Source organism: Gracilinanus agilis, chromosome 3 (genome assembly GCF_016433145.1).
Source record: "Gracilinanus agilis isolate LMUSP501 chromosome 3, AgileGrace, whole genome shotgun sequence".
Taxonomy (NCBI): Eukaryota; Metazoa; Chordata; class Mammalia; order Didelphimorphia; family Didelphidae; genus Gracilinanus; species Gracilinanus agilis.
This window is the reverse complement of record NC_058132.1, coordinates 5,736,247-5,753,938: the sequence shown is the minus strand read 5'-3', so window position 1 is coordinate 5,753,938 and position 17,692 is coordinate 5,736,247. Positions and strand designations below refer to the sequence as shown.

The following is a 17,692-nucleotide window of genomic DNA, read 5'->3' as shown; positions in this document are numbered from 1 at the left end:
CCCTTCAGAGGCCTGGAGGAGGCCCAGGAACTCCCCTCCTGCCCTTGAGGAGGCCACAGAAGGCAGCAGCAGCTGAGCCCAGGCTCTGAGCCCGGATGGACAGAGGACAGTCTGGGGGTGTCTGTGTGTCTGTCTGCAGGGCTGCTGGGCTCAGGCTGGTCAGGCCTGTCTGACTCTTCTCCCCCTTTGGGGCTTTCTGGGCAGAGATGCTGGGAAGCTTTGCCATGACCTTCTGCAGCCCATCTGACAGGGGAGGAAACTGAGGCAAGCAGACTAAAGTGACTTGTCCGGGGTCACACAGCTAGGAAGTGTTTGAGGCCTGTAGGTGCCCCCCACCTTCTTTTTATCCTGACAAATATCTCAGGATGTAAGAGGTCGGACGGGAGGACCAGTGTACTATGGCGCCCCCTGGCGGCCCAGGGAGGACCAGCCCCTCAGCGCGGAAGGCCACAGTGGAGTCGCGCAGCCAGTAAAGGAGAGGGAGAGGTGAGAGGAAATGGCGGCGGGCCTGGGGATCCTGCTTATCTACATCCGTGACGACGGAAGGGCAGCCCCCGGCCCTGGTCCAGGATCCCCGCCTCGCCCCAAAGGTCCTGGGGGCTCCCCACCTTCACCACACGGCCCCAGCTGCGGGACCTCCCGGTGTGCCGCGGAACTCGGGAGGGACGCGGGGGGGCCCTGAGGCTCGCCCCAAGATCCGGGGGGCTCCCCAGCTCTGTCATTGGCTCCGACGCAGGGGCAGCTCCGAGGCGCTCCCTGGCCCCACCCCAGCCCGATCTCCAGCCCCTTCGGCCCCTCGGCTCTGAGGGGAGGGCGGAAGCCGCCTTCCTCTTCCGACCAACTTCACTTCTCGGCCGGACCCTCCCCGCCGCTCGGCTGTTGGGTGGAGTCTCTCCGCCGAGGGCAGGGCGGGGTATCTCCTCTCAGGCCTCTCCCCGCGTCGTTCCCGTAGGTCGGTGCCCACTTCAAGAAGAGCAGCCACAGCCTCCCGCCCCGGACCGTCCTGCCGCGGACCAGAACCCGGAGCCAGAGAAGATGGCCCCGGGGACCCAGAGCCGCCCCTCCCGGGTGAGTGCAGCCCCACTCCCCAGGGGCTCCGGCCGGGCTGAAGAGGCTCCGCCCCCTCACAGCAGGGCGTCCCTCCTCCCGCTTCTGCCTCCCGGAGCTCTGAATCCCTCCCCTTCCCCAGTTCTTAGGGCAAGTCAAGCAACCCTTACAGGGGGCTCCCCTGTGCCTAGCACTGTGCTTCCCTCCCGGGCCTGCAGAGGAAGGAATTAAGCCAGTCCCTTCCCCCCTTCCCCTTCCTAGGAGGTCAGTCTAATAGGGAGAAACCCAGGAGCAGGTCTGTGCAGAGAAGCTCTGGGCAGTGTAGACGGGAGCTCCGAGGGGCAAGGACCAGGAAAGTCTGGTTTTCAGGAGGGGAGGCCAAGAGGCCAGCGTGGAGGAGGGAGACCATGCCAGTGTGAGAGAGGAGCCGAGCGAGGGGCCGGAGGGTCCTGGTCAGGGATCGGCCTGGAGGGAGGCCAGGGTCGGAGAGGAGGGGGAGGGGGTTGGCCTGGCTGTGTGGTGTCAGCTCTGGGCCAGCAGCCCTCTGTCTGGTGTCACCGAGCCCTGTTGGGCTGCGGTTGGGGTCCTTGTCAAGGATGGCCAGACTCAGCAGCCCAGGATGCAGTTGGGCAGCCCAGGGCACCTTCCATTCTAGGGCGCACAGAGTGTATGGCTCTTTTCTCCTGTGTGAGGCCCTCAGCCTAGAAAAAGAACATTTTTTTTTCTAAAGAGGACCTTCACAGATCTTTAACAATTTGGTGGTTTATCACAGCCAGAGCTTGGAGTCAGGGAGGCCTGAGATCACCCCCTTCTCCCCCCCCCCCCCAGGACCCTGGACAAGTCACTTTAGCCTGCTTGCCTCAGTTTCTTCTGACAAATGAGCTGTAGGACATGGCAAAGCCGCCCAGCCTCTCTGCCCAGAAAGCCCCAAAGAAGGGGGAGAGTCAGACAGGCCTGAACAGCCTGAGCCCAGCAGCCCTGCAGACAGACACACAGACATTCCCAGACTGTCCTCTGTCCATCAGGGCTCAGAGCCTGGGCTCAGTGGCTGCTGCTGCCTTCTGTGGCCTCCTCAAGGCCAGGAGGGGAGTTCCTGGGCCTCCCCCAGGCCTCTGAAGGGTCTTTGGGCCTCCTGGGCTGGGGCGGTACTGAAGAAGAACCTCCTGAGCTGGCCCAGAGGCCTCAGGCTTTAGGCCCAGAGTCCCAGGAAACCCAGAGGAAGCAGCTCTGTTTGCCCCCAGATCCACTCTGGACCACCTTCTCCACAGCCCCCAGGCTCAGGCTCTGATTCTCTGGATGCCACAATGGGGGAAACTGAGGTAAAGGGTGGGGAAAGGCCTTGGCCAGGATCCCCCAGCTGGGCAGTGTCTGAGGCCACATTTGAACTCAGAGACTGCTGGTTTCTGGCCCAGGATGGCAGCACCCGAGTCACCAGATTCTTCCAACTGGGGATGGAGTTGGCCCCTCCTTTGGGGAGCCCCAGGGTCTCCCCCCCCAAAGCAGAAGGAGCAGTAGGATGTTCAGAGAGATCCCTAGAGGAGGGGAAGCTGTGGGAAGGGGGGGCCTTGGGCCTGGGCACTGGACTGTCAGCCACTGCCCTCTGCCTCAGTTTCCTTCTCTGTCAGAAGGGGGATCCTAGTGTCCCCTCCCCAGGCTGTGGGGAGGACGGATGGATCAATTAATGACTCAGTAGGCACTTATTAGGTGCCCGTTGTGTGCCTGGCTCAATCCTGCAGGCTGAGGCTTCAAATGCACCAGGACAGGCTGTCCTCAGGGGGCTTCCAGGGAGAGGAAAGGGAAAAGGGGGTGTGGGGCCAAGGCTGCAGCCCCAGGGTCTAAGGAGTCAATTCAGATCCCCCTGTCTAATGCCAGGGGGAGGGGCCTGAGGCGGGAGGACTCCATTTCCCACAATGCCTGCGTCGTCACGCCATGTGTTATAGCCCATCCCCTGTGGCAGCCCTAGGGCATGCTGGGAATCTCACCTGCCCCGGCGCAGCTTCCGGGAGGGAACAAGGTTTTGGTGCTTGAACCCAGTTTGGTCAGAGGGGAGGGAGTCAGTGCGCAGGCGCGAAACCGGCGCGCAAGCGTAGATCCGGCTCGCCAACCCCCTCCTTCCTGGGACTTCTGAAGTCTGAAGACTAGCATAGACCAGGCTGGAGGTAGTGAACGTGGGAGGGCATGTGCAAGAACGGGAGGGACAGCGGATGTGCACGGGGCGGGGGGCGCGGCGTGCTCAGACTGAGCCAGAGGAGAACCGGGCCGGCGCGGAACAGACGAGGCACTGCCCAGGAGAGCAGCTTGAAAACTCAGAACCACGACCTCCCTCCCCCGAAGCGCCTTGGCTCTTACTGGAAGTGTAGCCCAGCCCCCTCATGGTCCTGGAAGAAGGGTGGGGGGAGGAGGACCCTGCAGAGGGAGGGGTGGCTCCTTGAGGATTGGGGGGAGGGGAGAGGGAAGAAGGGGTAAGGAGGGGGTGTCAGCCGGGAGGACCGTGGCGGGAGGGGGCCGGGAGGTCACCCCATCCCTCCCTTCCTCTGCCTTAGCCCCTGGCTCAGAGGGTTGCACACTGCTCAGCCGGGTGCAGCTGGGCCTCGCCCTCGGGCTTCACCACCTCAGTTAATAAAACGATAAAGGCCAAGCTTGCCACCCTCCATCACCGTCCCTATCCCTTCCCGATGGCTAAGGATTGAGATGAAGGGATCCATTCCATTAACCAGTGGAATCTGTTGCCAAGTGAAGGCAATCCTAAGGACCTGCCGCGGGCACTACCACTAAGAGCTGCCAGTGGAAATGGGGAAGCTGGGAAGGGGGTGGGTTAGGGGTGAGGGAGAGGACCGAGGCCAGGAGCCCCTTGGGGCACGGGATGGAGAAGTCATGGGGCCAACTCTCCCTAAATGGAGGCAGGGGAGGATGGGAAAGAAGGCCTTGGAGGAGCTTCTGGTGGGAGTGATTACCAATGAATAAAAGGGCGGAGACGTCCCTACAGAGAAATGCTGCAGCGAAGAATGGGGACTCCCAAGACCCTTGAAAAAGAAAAGCTTTGTAAGTCCTTGGGGATCTCAAGTGGCCTGGGGAGCCACCGAATTATGTTTAGAAATTCCCCTATAATAAAGGGAGTTGCTTTTGGAAGTGACCATCCTGTCCCACTGAGCAAGGACTGTATGTTTTTGCCCTCATGTTTCCAAGGCAGAGTGATGCCAGGAATAAAAGAGGCGCTGGATCACAGAGCGACTTATAAGTGGAATCTGCATTACAAATCGAGTATAAGTTAAAGAACAAATCCACATGATAAAGAAGTAAAAAGAGAATTTTGTCCACATGATCAAGGTGAAAAATAATAGAATCGAGTAGTAGAATTCTTGGATGAGGGAGTGAGAGGCAGGAATCACACATGATACCTAGATGAGACATCAGAAGGCCTCCAGAATAAGAATCTCTGAAAAAGTGCATCCTGTCTTTCCACTTGAAGTGGCAGAACATCAGAGACCAACTGCAATGGCCAAACATTTTGGGAAAATAGATAACGCCTGCCAGATATCATAGTATTTGTCAACGTGGCCACTCGGTGGTGGCTCTCAGTCTCCCTCTTAACTCATTCTCTTAACTCCTCATCACCAACAATCTAGACTTCTAGTTCCGGTTTAGAGAAGTCGTTCCTCATGAATATACTGTTAATGTCCTTGGGATTTAGCTTAATCTTCAACCCCATTTAATAGAATGATAGGTATCTCTGCCATAGTCATTTCTGTATAACGAAATACAAAAATTAGGAAATCGGTGCCATCATCAAGTAAAAATCACAAAGCAAAGACATAAACTGTTTTGGCAGTGACACAGCATACTCAATGTCACCTCAGACCCTCAACAAAACAATTGATAACTGTTCTTCACTTGATGGAAACAGCCATACCAGTCTGTTCAGCCCAGCTTTTAAGAACTATCTCTTAATCTTCATGCTTTCATTGAGATAAGATTTATTTCAGCGTTTTAGGAAATTAGCTTTTGTTTTCTCTTTTTTAAAAATCCTTTCTGTCTTACTCAGTAACTCTAAGGGCAAGGGCTAGGCAAACTGGGTTTAGCGACGAGTCCAGAGTTGCACAGTTATGAATTGTCTGAGGCCATATTTGAGCTCAAGTTCTGACTTGGGGCCTGTTGCTTTACATACTGTGCCACCTGGAAGGCCCTTCTCTGCTTTCTCATCATTGATCACTGGTAATGTTTTGGGTTTTTCTCTCAGAATACACAGTACCTGCTAGCTTGCCCCAAATTGCTCATGGAATTTTACCATATCACTCATGACACTTCTGATGAGGAGTTTCACCTCACCTTCTCTGACTTCTCCACAGACTTCTTTCTGATTCCGTAGACTGAGGTTCCAAATACACCAGGATAGGCAGAGAGCTTTCAGTGTAAGGGGAAGAGTCCCAGGACAGGAAAGGGAAAAGGGGGTGTGGGGTGAAGGACACCCCCCCCTCCCCAGGGTCTAAGGGCTCAATTCAGATTCCCCCTTCTAATCCCAAGGGGAGGAGACCGAGGTGGGAGGACTCCATTTCCCGGAAGGAAGAAACATTCCATAGAAAGACATTTCTCCAGTTTTTTATTATTCCAACATGAGTCTTGCTTCAAATACGAAATACTTTTCTCATTATTCCACTGAATATGGTTTCAAGTGTTGGCTTTGATGCTCATAAAGCTTATGAGTTTGGGGCAGATCCCTTCTGTTCTTTATTTTTCTCCTGTCATTTGATGAGGGTTGGATCATGAGTTCTGAAGTCTCAGCTCTAAATCTTGTAACTTTTGCTGGTTTAGGAGTTGGTGACATTGAAGGATGTGGCTCTGGACTTCACCCAGGAGGAGTGGGGCCTGTTGGACCATTCTCAGAAAGAGCTGTACAGGGAGGTCATGCTGGAAATATCTCAAAATCTGCTCTCTGTGGGTGAGGACCATCCCCCCCCCCCCCCCCCCCCTAACTGAATCTACCATCAAAGGAATGTCTTTATTCCCTCCCTAGTGTGCGAGGTATGAGCCTTATCAATTATTGGAAAGGCAGAAGTGCTGGTTTCTGCAGCCCTGTTCTACCTGGTTTTCCTATGAAAGGTCTTTGAGAGTTGTATTGGGAAGCTGGAGCTTTTCTCTGTTGCTCCTGAAGCTGTCTCTTTCCTGGTTTAGGTAACTTCAGGTTAAAAATCAGCCTAGTATTATGGAATCTCAGAGTCGGGGCTAACCTTAGACGTGAATTTTGTCTACAAAATCCCTGAAAATTGCTCACTTTATTATATTTATTTTATTGAGGATGGGCAGTGAAGGGAAGCCACTACCTGCCAGGGCAACCCATTCCTCTGTGGAATGGACCTAAGCTTTAGAAACATTTTCTAGTTGTCGAGGGTTAAATTGTACCTTATTGCTCCTAATCCTGCCTGATATCTTATGTGCAATTTAATAAAAAGGTAAATGGAGGCAATTCTCAGAGCACAATAACATTAATTAGTAGGGGCATGTGGCCTCCCACTAAAAGGGTCTATGGCTCTGCCTCTGGGCAGAGAGCCCGAGTAGTCAGACAGCTCCCCTTTTATGTATTTTGGGGACAGGGCAAAATAAAGAACAGGGTAGATGACATTATGGAATTGAGGACAACATGAGTGCTTACAGAGCTGTAAGGTGCAGGGAATGATGTGATTCATTGGAAGTTGGATAGTGTTCTTCTTCACTACAACTAATAGGAAGTCATTGATTTAGATCATCTGCAACGTCTCAATGATAACTGACCGGACTTTTTGGACAGCATACCAGATACCCTACAAGGATGACTTGGGAGTGTGAAGCTATCCAGCCTGACCCCTGGTATTCATACCCATCCCGCCATGATCGCTAAGTTCCTTGAGACAAGAATAGACCAGTGATGAGCAGGAGGGCCAGATTTTAAAACTTAATCCATTACATATCTGCTGGGTTCTGAACCAAGTTCAGAGATATAGAACCATGACACAAACAGTTACAGGACAAAAGCAGTTACAGAACAAAATGAATTAATTGTAAGTGGGATCAATAAAGAAGTGATACTGAAATAATTTAATCTTATAGCAGTTTTATCTTTATTCTTCATTGTTTCCTCAAATTCTATCATAGCTGGTGGGAAAGGAAGGGAAGGGAATGAGCATTTATATATACCTACTATGTGTCAGGCACTATGCTCTGATATCTTATTTTTTTAAACCTTTAACTTCTGTCTTAGAATAAATACTAAGTATCTTTTCTAATTACAAGGAGGGGTAAAGGCTGGGCCATTGGGGTTAAGTGGTGGTCACACTTAAGTGATGGCCCGGGGTAACATAACTAGGAAGTGTCTGAGGCCAAATTTGAACTCAAGCACTCCTGATCCTAGGCCTGGTGCTCTATCCAGTGCATTACCTAGGTGCCCCTTGTGCTATGTGATTTATAAATATTTTTTCATTTGATCCTCACAACATCTCTGTGAGTTTGATACTATCATTATCCCTATATTATAATTGAGAAATGGAGGCAAGTAGAAGTGAAATAATTTGCCCTGGGGCACACAGCTACTAAGAGAGTCTGAGGCCAGATTTGAAACCAAGGCTTCCTGACCCCAGGCTCAGGGCTTTTAGCACTACATTGTGCTAGTTGCTTCTAATTTCTAAATAAGGGAAGCTGTGGAACCTGCCCATCCCCTGAAAGAGATATCCAAAGATGGAATTTTCTGATTTCCAGTTGGCTGCATGATTCCATGATCCCTTCTTCAAAGATCACAACAATTGATACTGTGGAAACCATGCTTGAAGAATCCTAGGAATTAGCCTGTGGTCCTTGCTTGCATGCTCCTCTTCCCTAAGGAGAACCAGATTATTATTTTCTCTCCATCCTCATCCTCTCCTTATTTCCCATGTCTAGGACTTCCAGTGGCCAGAGAAGATTTGATCTCTTTTCAGGAAGGGAAAACACCATGGATTCTGGAGCAAAAAGGCCCAAGGAACTCTTATTCAGGTGAGTGAGATCAAAGCAGTTGTGTGAGGGCTATTATGCTAAAGTATCTATGGGTTGCATGTAGTGAAATTCATGCCAGACTTGGGGTAGGCAGACCTCACTTGGAATTCCTTTCGGCCGTGCGATCCTAGACAAATCACTGAACTGTATAGCATCTCAGTTTCCCCATGTATTAAATGAGATGGTTGGATTCCATGGCTTTCTAGTTCCTTTCTAGTGATAAATCTGTGAGCCTCTAAGAAGTTATTGTTTGAAATTGTGGGGTACAGAACTCTCCTAAAATCATTGAAAGATTTATCCAATATGAACCTTTCCCTAGACTTTATTGAAGTCAATAAATATTTCATTAAGCACCAGACCCTGTGATCAGCCTTAGGAATAGAGAGAAAGGCAAGGGACAAGCCCTGCTCTCAGGGAATTTCCCATCTAGTGGGGAAGACAACATCGACACAGCTATGTACAAACCCACCGTGACCAGTCTACTTTGGAGGCAACCTAGAGAAGGAAGGTCCCAGAGCTAAGGAGGACTGGAGAAGACTTAGTGTGCAATGAGGGATTTTAGGGGGGACTTGAGGGAAGCCAGAGGAGCATCATCAGTCTGAGGGGCAGCCAGAGAGAATCCAGGAAGTCAGGATGGAGTGTCCTGGTCAAGGGACAAAAGGAGGCCTGTCCCACTGATCACTGCATGTGTGGAGGGGAATGAGGTAAGGGGTGACTGAGAAGGAAGGAGAGGAGCAAAGAATGAAGGGATTTAACAGCCTAGAACAACGTGAGGAAGAAACAAAGCTTCCTGCTATCTGGTGGAGATTCCTCTGGGAGTAGCTGTGACTATCCCTCATCCCTGACCTACGACTCCCCACAGGGCCCAGAACTCAGACATTTACAGCAGAAACTCCTTCTCAAAGCTGGCTTCCTTCAAAGATTTCAAGGCAATCCTAAAGCAGCTGAGGGACCCAAGTTTAAACCCCAAGCCTGAAAGAGAAGGGGGTTTAGTTTTGTGCATCCTAGGAAGGGAATCAGGAGAAGGTATTGTCACCAGAGCCTAGAAAGAAGAAAGCGTCAAGGAAAGTGGAATGAGTGGCTGCAGAGAGTTCAAGAAGGATGAAGATGGAGAAGAGACTTTGCATTTAGCAGTCAGGGGATGATGGATGGCTAACTGCAGAGAGCAGCTTCAGCTGACCAGTGAAATTGGGAGCTGAAATTAAAGAGGGTTTTGTAGAAAGGGGAAAATAATTGAAAACACACTTTGGAGACAGCCCTCTCTGAGGCCAGTATCTGGTGGGGATGAGGAGACCACATGAGGCTTTTTTTTTTCAGGATTGGGGAGACATTGTTTTTATTTATGGCGTAGGGAAAGAGAGATTGAAGAATAGGGAAAAAATGAGGACGATACAGGAGGTGATAGGATGGACTGGGATCATTTATGTCTGTGAAGGGGTTTTCCTTGGCAATCAGAAGGGTCACCGCTTTATGGAAGACCAGGACAAAGGAAGAAAAGAAGACTTTGGGTTTATGGGAGCTGCAGAGGAGGTGAGAGAGCTTTTGATGTGTCTAATTGTTTAAGTAAAATAGGAGGACAAGTTTTCAGCTGAGTCCATAGGGGGAAGCAAATCAAATCAGTGTTGGGGAGGAATGACTAGATCTGGACAAGCTACGGTGATGAGTGTTCTCTGGTTAGTTCCCTAGCATTGAATCTACTACTCATAATATTCTTTTAAATTTATGCATTTTTATTTTGTACGTTTGGCATTTATATGGTGAGAATGACCTAGGTAACTTTTGTCTCTAGAGCTTCAAATGAATGCTTCCATTTCACTGCATAATTATAAAATATAAAATTTAATTCTACTCTCAATTAGAAAAATTTAAGATGGAGCTTTGTGGAAGAATTTTTTTTTTTTTTACCCAATTAGTCTTTATGTTTACTGTAACGGCATGGTTTCATTACAGCATTTTACAAATTTTGTTGACTAGGAATAGCATTTTTAATCAAATGAGTTATTGGAAGATGTTGAAGGAAACATAATATATGAAATTCATTTCAAAGTTGGGCTCTTTTCTCCGAGTGAAAGTTTACAGTATTTGGTTCAGCACCTGACAAACTGCATCTTCAATTTGGTTCTGCATCAAGCCCAATCAACAACAGCAAAGACAGTACAGCTAGCATTTGTATGGTGCCTCCTATGTGTCAGTTAGTAGGCTGAGTGCTTTATTGACATTTCCTCTTTTGATCTGCCCAACAATGCTTACATGTATGAACTGCTATTATCTCCATTTTACATTTGAGGAAACAGGCAGTCAGCAGTTGTGACTTGCCCAGGGTCACAGCGCCAATAAGTGTCTGAGATGGAACCTGAACTCAGATCTTTCTGATGGCTAAGTCTAACTCTCCATACAATGTGTTACCAGCTGTCTTTTGATTCATAACCAGAATACAGTAAAAGTGCTTCCTCACATATGGACATGGTAGAAAACTCTAGGAGAATTTAACAAGCTCTCTTGTTGAGAGGTGGAAAATCCCATTTTGTTTTTAGCCCCCAGACCAAGCAACAAAATGGCTAGTTGCCACATTAAAGATGTGTTTTTATTTTGGTTAACGACAATTGTATTTTAAATGTATAAAACAACCTTTGTAAAGAAGACCTCTTCAGACATAAGTTTCTTCTTTTTACCACTGGCACACTGGCTATACAGTCACAGGAACACTGTGAAATGACCAACCTGTGTTGCCAACCAATTCCCTTAAAAATCCACTAGATGGAAGAATAGTGATATAAACAGAAGATCAAGTCAGAGAGTAACCTTAACAAGGCATTGAAAGGTAATGTAAGGTCTGTTTTTAGAGGGTATTTGTGATGGTCTATTATGGTTTCAAGATAGTTTGTTATTTGCATTGCTAGTGATCATGTTTTTCAAAGAGCTCATCATCTGCACTGGAAGAGCCCAAACATTTGTAACTTCTCAATGTTTTGATCATAATACTGATGAGAAGAAATGAAAAAATATCCTTGGAATGAGAGGATTATTCTGGTGCAGTGTTCAGAAAGTAAATGAGGGTCTGTACATACCTTTGACCATCCATTGGAAATAGATTTGCACTGGTCTGTCAAACCAATCTGGCAGTTTGGAAACAATTTGATGTCAGGTTGAGAAACTGAAAGAATTTGTTGCACTTAAAAGTGGAGAGTTTGATATGATCACTACATGAACAGCAAAACTATTTAATGACTGATCATGACAGTTTGTAGTCAGTGAAGATAAATTTTAGAAGATACGTGGATAAGGACTGTCTTTAAGTGGTAGGTTAAAACAGCATCTGTTATACCTCAGAGGAATAGAAAAAATGATTGGCAGTCATGTTGTGGTCCCAGACATAGAAAAAGAAAAAAAATTTAAAAGAGTTCACAGGGGACATTATTATGTTTAATGACTTAATAGATAATGATATAAAGGGATTTTCTTAATCTCTTCCTCTGTCTCCTTAAGAGGCTAGAGAGCAGGGTTTCTAATTAGATCAGAACTGACAGGTTTAGTGAGTTAATAAGTCAGAGTGGAAGATTCTGTTACCAAAGAGACCAAGACTTCAGGAGAGGAAGTAGCAGACCCTCTGACAGGAAATTAGGGAGGACATTTGGTCAGTGAGTAGGTAGAAGAAGCAGCCGCTGACAGTTGAAGGTCTTTTTGCCTCTGAGATCTCTAGAGAGCAGGAGGTCTGTCTCTGAGGCAAGGATCTGCTGGCAGTTGGCAGTTGGCTACTGAAAGTTGGGCTGCTATAGAAAACTGATTGAAGGAGTGAGTGAGTGGTGGCTGTCTATTATTTTAGGGAGTTAGGTAGTTAGTGAATAATTTGTAGAGTGCCAGGCAGAAGAACTTGTCCTGAGAAGACAGAGATAATTTTAGGAAATTTTAGGTAGTATTAGGAATTTTAGGTATATCTATAGGGTATAGGATTAATAATCTCTCTTTCCTCTTTTCTATCTTTCTATCTGTACTTTCTTAAACAAAGTTTCTGTTAAACTGCTCTCCTCACTTTGTCGAACTCCTTAATTTAACCCTTACAGAATGTTTAGTATATGTGCAACAAATGGCAAAATATCAGTCTTAATAGAATATAAGTTGGATATAACACTGAATTTTATTACATTACACTTAAAAATACTACACCTATTTCTTAATGTAGTATGTGATATCAATAAAGAATATCCACATAATACTGCATCAGAATGATCACCACAAAAAAGTAGGAAGATAACTGAGATTGACAAAATAAAAAGTAAAATGAAAACAAAAAACATTTGAAGAAAGTATAGAAAGTGCAATGGAAGGACACACCTAGCCACAGGATTTAAGTTCTAGTCTCAGCTGCAGAGATTTGGGTCAGGTTACTTAGTCTTTTTGAACTTGTGGACTGAGCCATGGAGCCAGGTTAGGCAGATGATGATGACCGCAGAGACTTCCCCAGGGACCTGGAGTTTGCTGCAAGGAAGGGAAGGAATTTCTTTCTTGTTCCTTTGTTTGACTGATCTGGACTCTGTCACTCAGTCATCATGGGCTCATGGCCTGAGCTGTGTAGTGTAAGGAGAATGCTGCCTGGCCTCTGTCGTAGGTTTGTTGTGAAGATCCAAGGGTATTGCATGTGAAGCTCTTTGTAAATTAAGTCATATTGCTGATTTGAACTATTGGCATTTTCAAGTGATTGTTTCTGCCTATCTAGGTATGAAAACCCTCCATTTTGATTGATTCAATAAAATAAAAATCCATTTCTTTTCTGCGAACAGAGGAAAAAAGATACATTTATTTATATGTGTGTTGATACAGATATTTGTGTTTGGCTTTTTGTTTTTTCAGATGCAGTGACCAGATTTAAAGTGAAGGAGACTACTGCCAACCTGAGCATTTCTTTGGAAGAATCTTGTCAGCTTAGATTCATGAATAATGGTCTTTGTGACTTCAATCTCAGAGAAATCTGTGACTCTGATATCAAGGTAGATAAAAATTCAAAGAATCCTTGTCAATCTGTTGAAGGGGGAGAGAGCTTCACCCAGTTTTCAGTCCTAAATCACTGTAAGAAGATAACCTCAAGAAATGACTGTTTTCAGTATAGTAAACATAGGGACTGCTTTACTGAACAGGTAGAACTTATTCAGTCACATGAGAATCCTCCTGAAATGCAAATATATCAAAGTAGTCAACAGAAAATGACCTTTAGCTTGAGCTCAGACCTCAGTAGACATCAGGAAAATTATCCTGGCAAAAATCTTTCTACATATAATGAAGAAAGAAAGACCTTTAGCAAGAACTCTAAGATCAAGAACCATCAGAAAATTCATACACGAAAGAAACCTTATGAATGTAATGAAGGTGTAACAACCTTAACCCATAATTCATCTGTTTCCTACCATCCTAGATTTTATATTGGAATGAAAACACATGTATGTAACCAATGTGGGAAGGCCTTTCGTTGGAACTCAGATCTTGTTAGGCATCAGAAGATTCATACTGGAGAGAAGCCTTATAAATGTAACGAATGTGGGAAGGCCTTCTCTGATAGATCACACCTTATTGGCCACCAGAGAATTCACACTGGAGAGAAACCTTATAAATGTAATGAATGTGGGAAAGCCTTCTGCTACAAATCAGTCCTTATTGGCCATCAGAGAATTCATACTGGAGAGAAACCTTATGAATGTAATGAATGTGGAAAAGCATTCCGATGGAGTATTAGTCTTGATATACACCAGCGAATTCACACAGGAGAGAAACCGTATGAATGTAATGAATGTGGGAAGACTTTCCAGCAGAAATGCAATTTTGCTGCACATCAGAGGATACATACTGGAAATAAACCTTATGAATGTAATCAGTGTGGAAAGGCTTTCTGTTCCAGATCAAGCTTTTTGCACCACCAGAGAATTCACACTGGAGAGAAGCCTTATGAATGTAATCAGTGTGGAAAGGCTTTCCAACGTAATTCTGATGTTGCTACACATCAGAGGATCCACACTGGAGAGAAACCTTATGCGTGTAATCAGTGTGGGAAGGCCTTCTACTCCAGATCAAGCTTTTTGCACCACCAGAGAATTCACACTGGAGAGAAGCCTTATGAATGTAATCAGTGTGGAAAGGCTTTTCAACGTAATTCTGACCTTGCTGCACATCAGAGAATTCACACTGGGGAGAAACCTTATGAATGTAATCAGTGTGGAAAGGCTTTTAGATACCTCTCCAGTCTTGCTAAACATCAGAGGATCCACACTGGAGAGAAACCTTATGAATGTAATCAGTGTGGAAAGGCTTTCACAAATAGCTCTAGTCTTGCTACACATCAGAGAACCCACACAGTAGAGAAACCTTTTGAATGTAATCAATGTGGAAAGACTTTCCGACAGAACTCTAATCTTTCGATACATCAGAGAATCCACACTGGGGAGAAACCTTATGAATGTAATCAGTGTGGAAAAACTTTTAGAAAGACCTCCCATCTTGCTGCCCATCAGAGGATCCACACTGGAGAAAAACCTTATGAATGTAATCAATGTGGAAAGGCTTTTACAAGAAACTCCAGTCTTGCAACACATCAGCGAACCCATACTGGAGAGAAACCTTATGAATGTAATAAATGTGGAAAGACTTTCCGACAGAACTCTAATCTTGTTGCACACCAGAGAATTCACACTGGAGAAAAACTTTATGAATGCGATAAATGTGGAAAGACTTTCCGAAATAATTCCCATCTTGCTACTCATCAAAGAATCCACACTGGAGAGAAACCTTATGAGTGTAACCAATGTGGAAAGGCTTTCACTCAGAGCTCCCATCTTATTGCCCATCAGAGAATCCATAAAAAAGAGAATTCTTGTGAACGTAGTCAATGTGGAAAGGCGTTCCAATGGAACTCCAGTCTTGCACATCAGTCAGAGAATCCACACTGAGGAGAAACCTTATGGACATAGTGAATGTTGAAAGGTTTTTTTGTTTGATTGCAATCTTGCAGAACATCAGAAAAAAACAGCTGAGAAAGATTCTGAATCAGGTTCCCACAGACCTACATCTGAGAATCCACAGTTTAAGCTTCCTGAGCATCATGGATTTCATTTTGTTGAACATGAAAAAATCCAAACTAGAGAGAACCTTGAGGAACATAATCAATGTCATGAAGCCCTCAGACAATAGTCACCTCTTATTTCTCATCAGAGTAATCATATTAGAGAGAATTCTTATCAGAGTAATAAATGAGGAAAGGCATTCAAATGGAGTACAGAGCTTGTTCTACATCAGAAAAATCATTCTGTGGAGAAGTTCTATATGGATTTAATATCAGAAGGCATTCTCTATATCAGAGGATTCATAGAGGAGAGAAGCCATATGAATGTTCTCAAGGAGATATGAATAGGGAGATCTGTAGACAACAGAATATTCATAGTGGATCAAAGGCTTATAAAAACAGTAGTTGTCAAAAGGCCTCATACTTGACTGTGTCTTGGAGACATTATACTGGGGATAAAACTTATGGATCTGATTAAGAAGGGAAGGCCTCTTGCTCTAGCACAGACTTTATTAGATCTCCCAATATGAGAGACCTCATTAAATATTCCAGATTTTATACTGTGCATATAGATCTGCAAATGTAATGAATTTTTCTCTGAAATCCTGATATTTATCATTCCTCCTTCATATTTCATGGTATTCATATACTGTAACTTCTTCAGCCATTTCCCAGTTGATTGGCACTCACTTCATTTCCTGTTGTTTGCTGGCATAAAAAAGCCTCCTATAAATATTTTGGTGCTGTTGATCATTTATTTCTGTAATGCTTTCTTTAAGCAGCTAGGTAGTTCAATAGCTAGAATACAGTACCTGGAGCCACAAGATCCAAATTCAAATTTGGTCCCTGAAACTTACTAACTACATCCTTGGGCAAGTTATTTAACTTACATTTTCCTTATCTGTAGAATGGGAATAACTCCTATCTCCCAGGGTTGATGTGAGGAGCAAATGAGAACATATTTGTAAAATGCTTTACAAGACTTCAATCACAGTAGAAATACTAGCTTTTTAAATGAATATAATGCCTTTTATCAGAAGTTTCATAGTAAAGTCAGTTGGCTTAAACATGTGGATAGTTTAGTCACTTTTCCTTCATTGCAAATTGATATTTCAGAACAGTGTAGATGAAGGCTTGTAAAGGATAGAGGTCTGGGCTTGGAACCAGAAAACCTGAGTTCAAATCCTAATTCAAATGCTCGCCTGCTCTATAACTGGATAAGGAACACACTCCTGGTATCTCATTTTTCCCATCTTCAAAATGAGGAGATGGGCCTCAGTGGCTTCTGTAATTTTCCAACTCTAAATACGTGCTTTCATCAAAAGTATGTTCATGGAGGGGGCAGCTGAGTGGATTGAGAGCCAGGCCTAGAAATGGGAGGTCCTAGGTTCAAATCTGATCTCGGACACTTCCTAGCTGTGTGACCTTGGGCAAGTCACTTTGCCTCATTTCCTTGCCCTTACCACTGATTCTAAGGCAGAAGGTAAGAGTTTAAAAAAAAAAAAAAAGTATGTTCATGGGTCTCTTTCCACAGCCTCTTCCAATGTTCCAGGAAGGAGGCCCAGCAGGAACAAATCTGAAATTAGACTAGAAAAGCAGTGGTCTCCCAAGCTATTCTATCCTACTTAGAAATAAAAATCTTGAGAAATTGAAGAGATGAGTAATGTGTAAACTGCAAAAGAAATTGAGTATAGTAACCGTGTGTTCTATAAATCCCAAGACCCCCATTACATGCCATTCCTTACTAACCATTAAGAACTGCAAAGTACTAGCAAGTAATTTGGGACAAAATAGATATGGACTAGCATCTGACACTAGACCGAGATTAGCTCATGAATAGATGACTGAGATATAAAAGGTCACTTCATATAAATGAAAGAAACCATGAAGAAGATATGTTTCTGGATAGTGGAAGAGTTATAAACAAAGGATGGAAGATCATAGGAAAAAAATGTCCTATTTTTATCTCAGAAAAAATCATGCATCTAAAATCAAAAGAGAAGCATTTAAAGGGAGTCAGATTTCCAGCAAGTTTCCCTCCTAATGGCCTCATATGCAAGGAATATAAAGAAGAGATGCAGATTACATACAGGTATATAAAGAATGGCTGAACAAAATTTGGCATATGAGTGGTACAACATGACTATATCATAAAAAGATACAATTTCAGTAAAATCTTGGAAGAGTTATATGAACCAATGGAGTCTACGGGGAGTAAATTAGTGATAATTACAGCAATCTAAAAGCCAGCTATTTGGAAAGATATCACACATCTGTTCTTGAACCCCCACTATTGCTGAGGATTTACAAAGATCTGTGCTACTTGTCTCCTGATCTGAGGGTGATGGATATGAGATGTGCATTGAAAATTACATTTTGGGAAATGGACATTGTGGGACTTGATTTTGCTTGACTATTTGCTTTCATTGCAATTTCTTTCCTCTCACTTTTGGGCAGGAGAGAATAGTGTGAGACAGACCAGGAATAGGATTGTTCACTCCTCTTCCTCCACTCCCCACTGCCAAAAAGTAATGAAGGAAATTGTTGGATTTTAATATATGCAATAGAACAGAAGGGATGAGGACAGCTTTGAAAGTGCCT

At 45.1% G+C, this 17,692-nt stretch overlaps 1 protein-coding gene across 1 annotated transcript; it reads left to right on the top strand.

The window, feature by feature from the left end:
• Positions 1 to 825: 825 nt before the first annotated feature.
• Positions 826 to 15,870, top strand: LOC123239789 (zinc finger protein OZF-like). The gene is made up of 3 exons (XM_044667085.1): positions 826 to 1,068; positions 5,857 to 5,972; positions 13,454 to 15,870. Exons 1-3 carry the CDS (start codon positions 1,036 to 1,038, stop codon positions 14,976 to 14,978), a joined length of 1,674 nt encoding a protein of 557 aa, XP_044523020.1. The 5' UTR covers positions 826 to 1,035; the 3' UTR covers positions 14,979 to 15,870.
• Positions 15,871 to 17,692: the final 1,822 nt, after the last annotated feature.

Bases quoted from the DNA above. Each gene is read 5' to 3' on its own strand.
- LOC123239789 (XM_044667085.1), top strand. From the start codon at position 1,036: ATGGCCCCGGGGACCCAGAGCCGCCCCTCCCGG. The intron at 1,069-5,856 runs GTGAGTGCAGCC...TTGCTGGTTTAG, and splicing joins CCCAGAGCCGCCCCTCCCGG to GAGTTGGTGACATTGAAGGA. The intron at 5,973-13,453 runs GCTCTCTGTGGG...CTACCATCCTAG, and splicing joins CTGGAAATATCTCAAAATCT to ATTTTATATTGGAATGAAAA.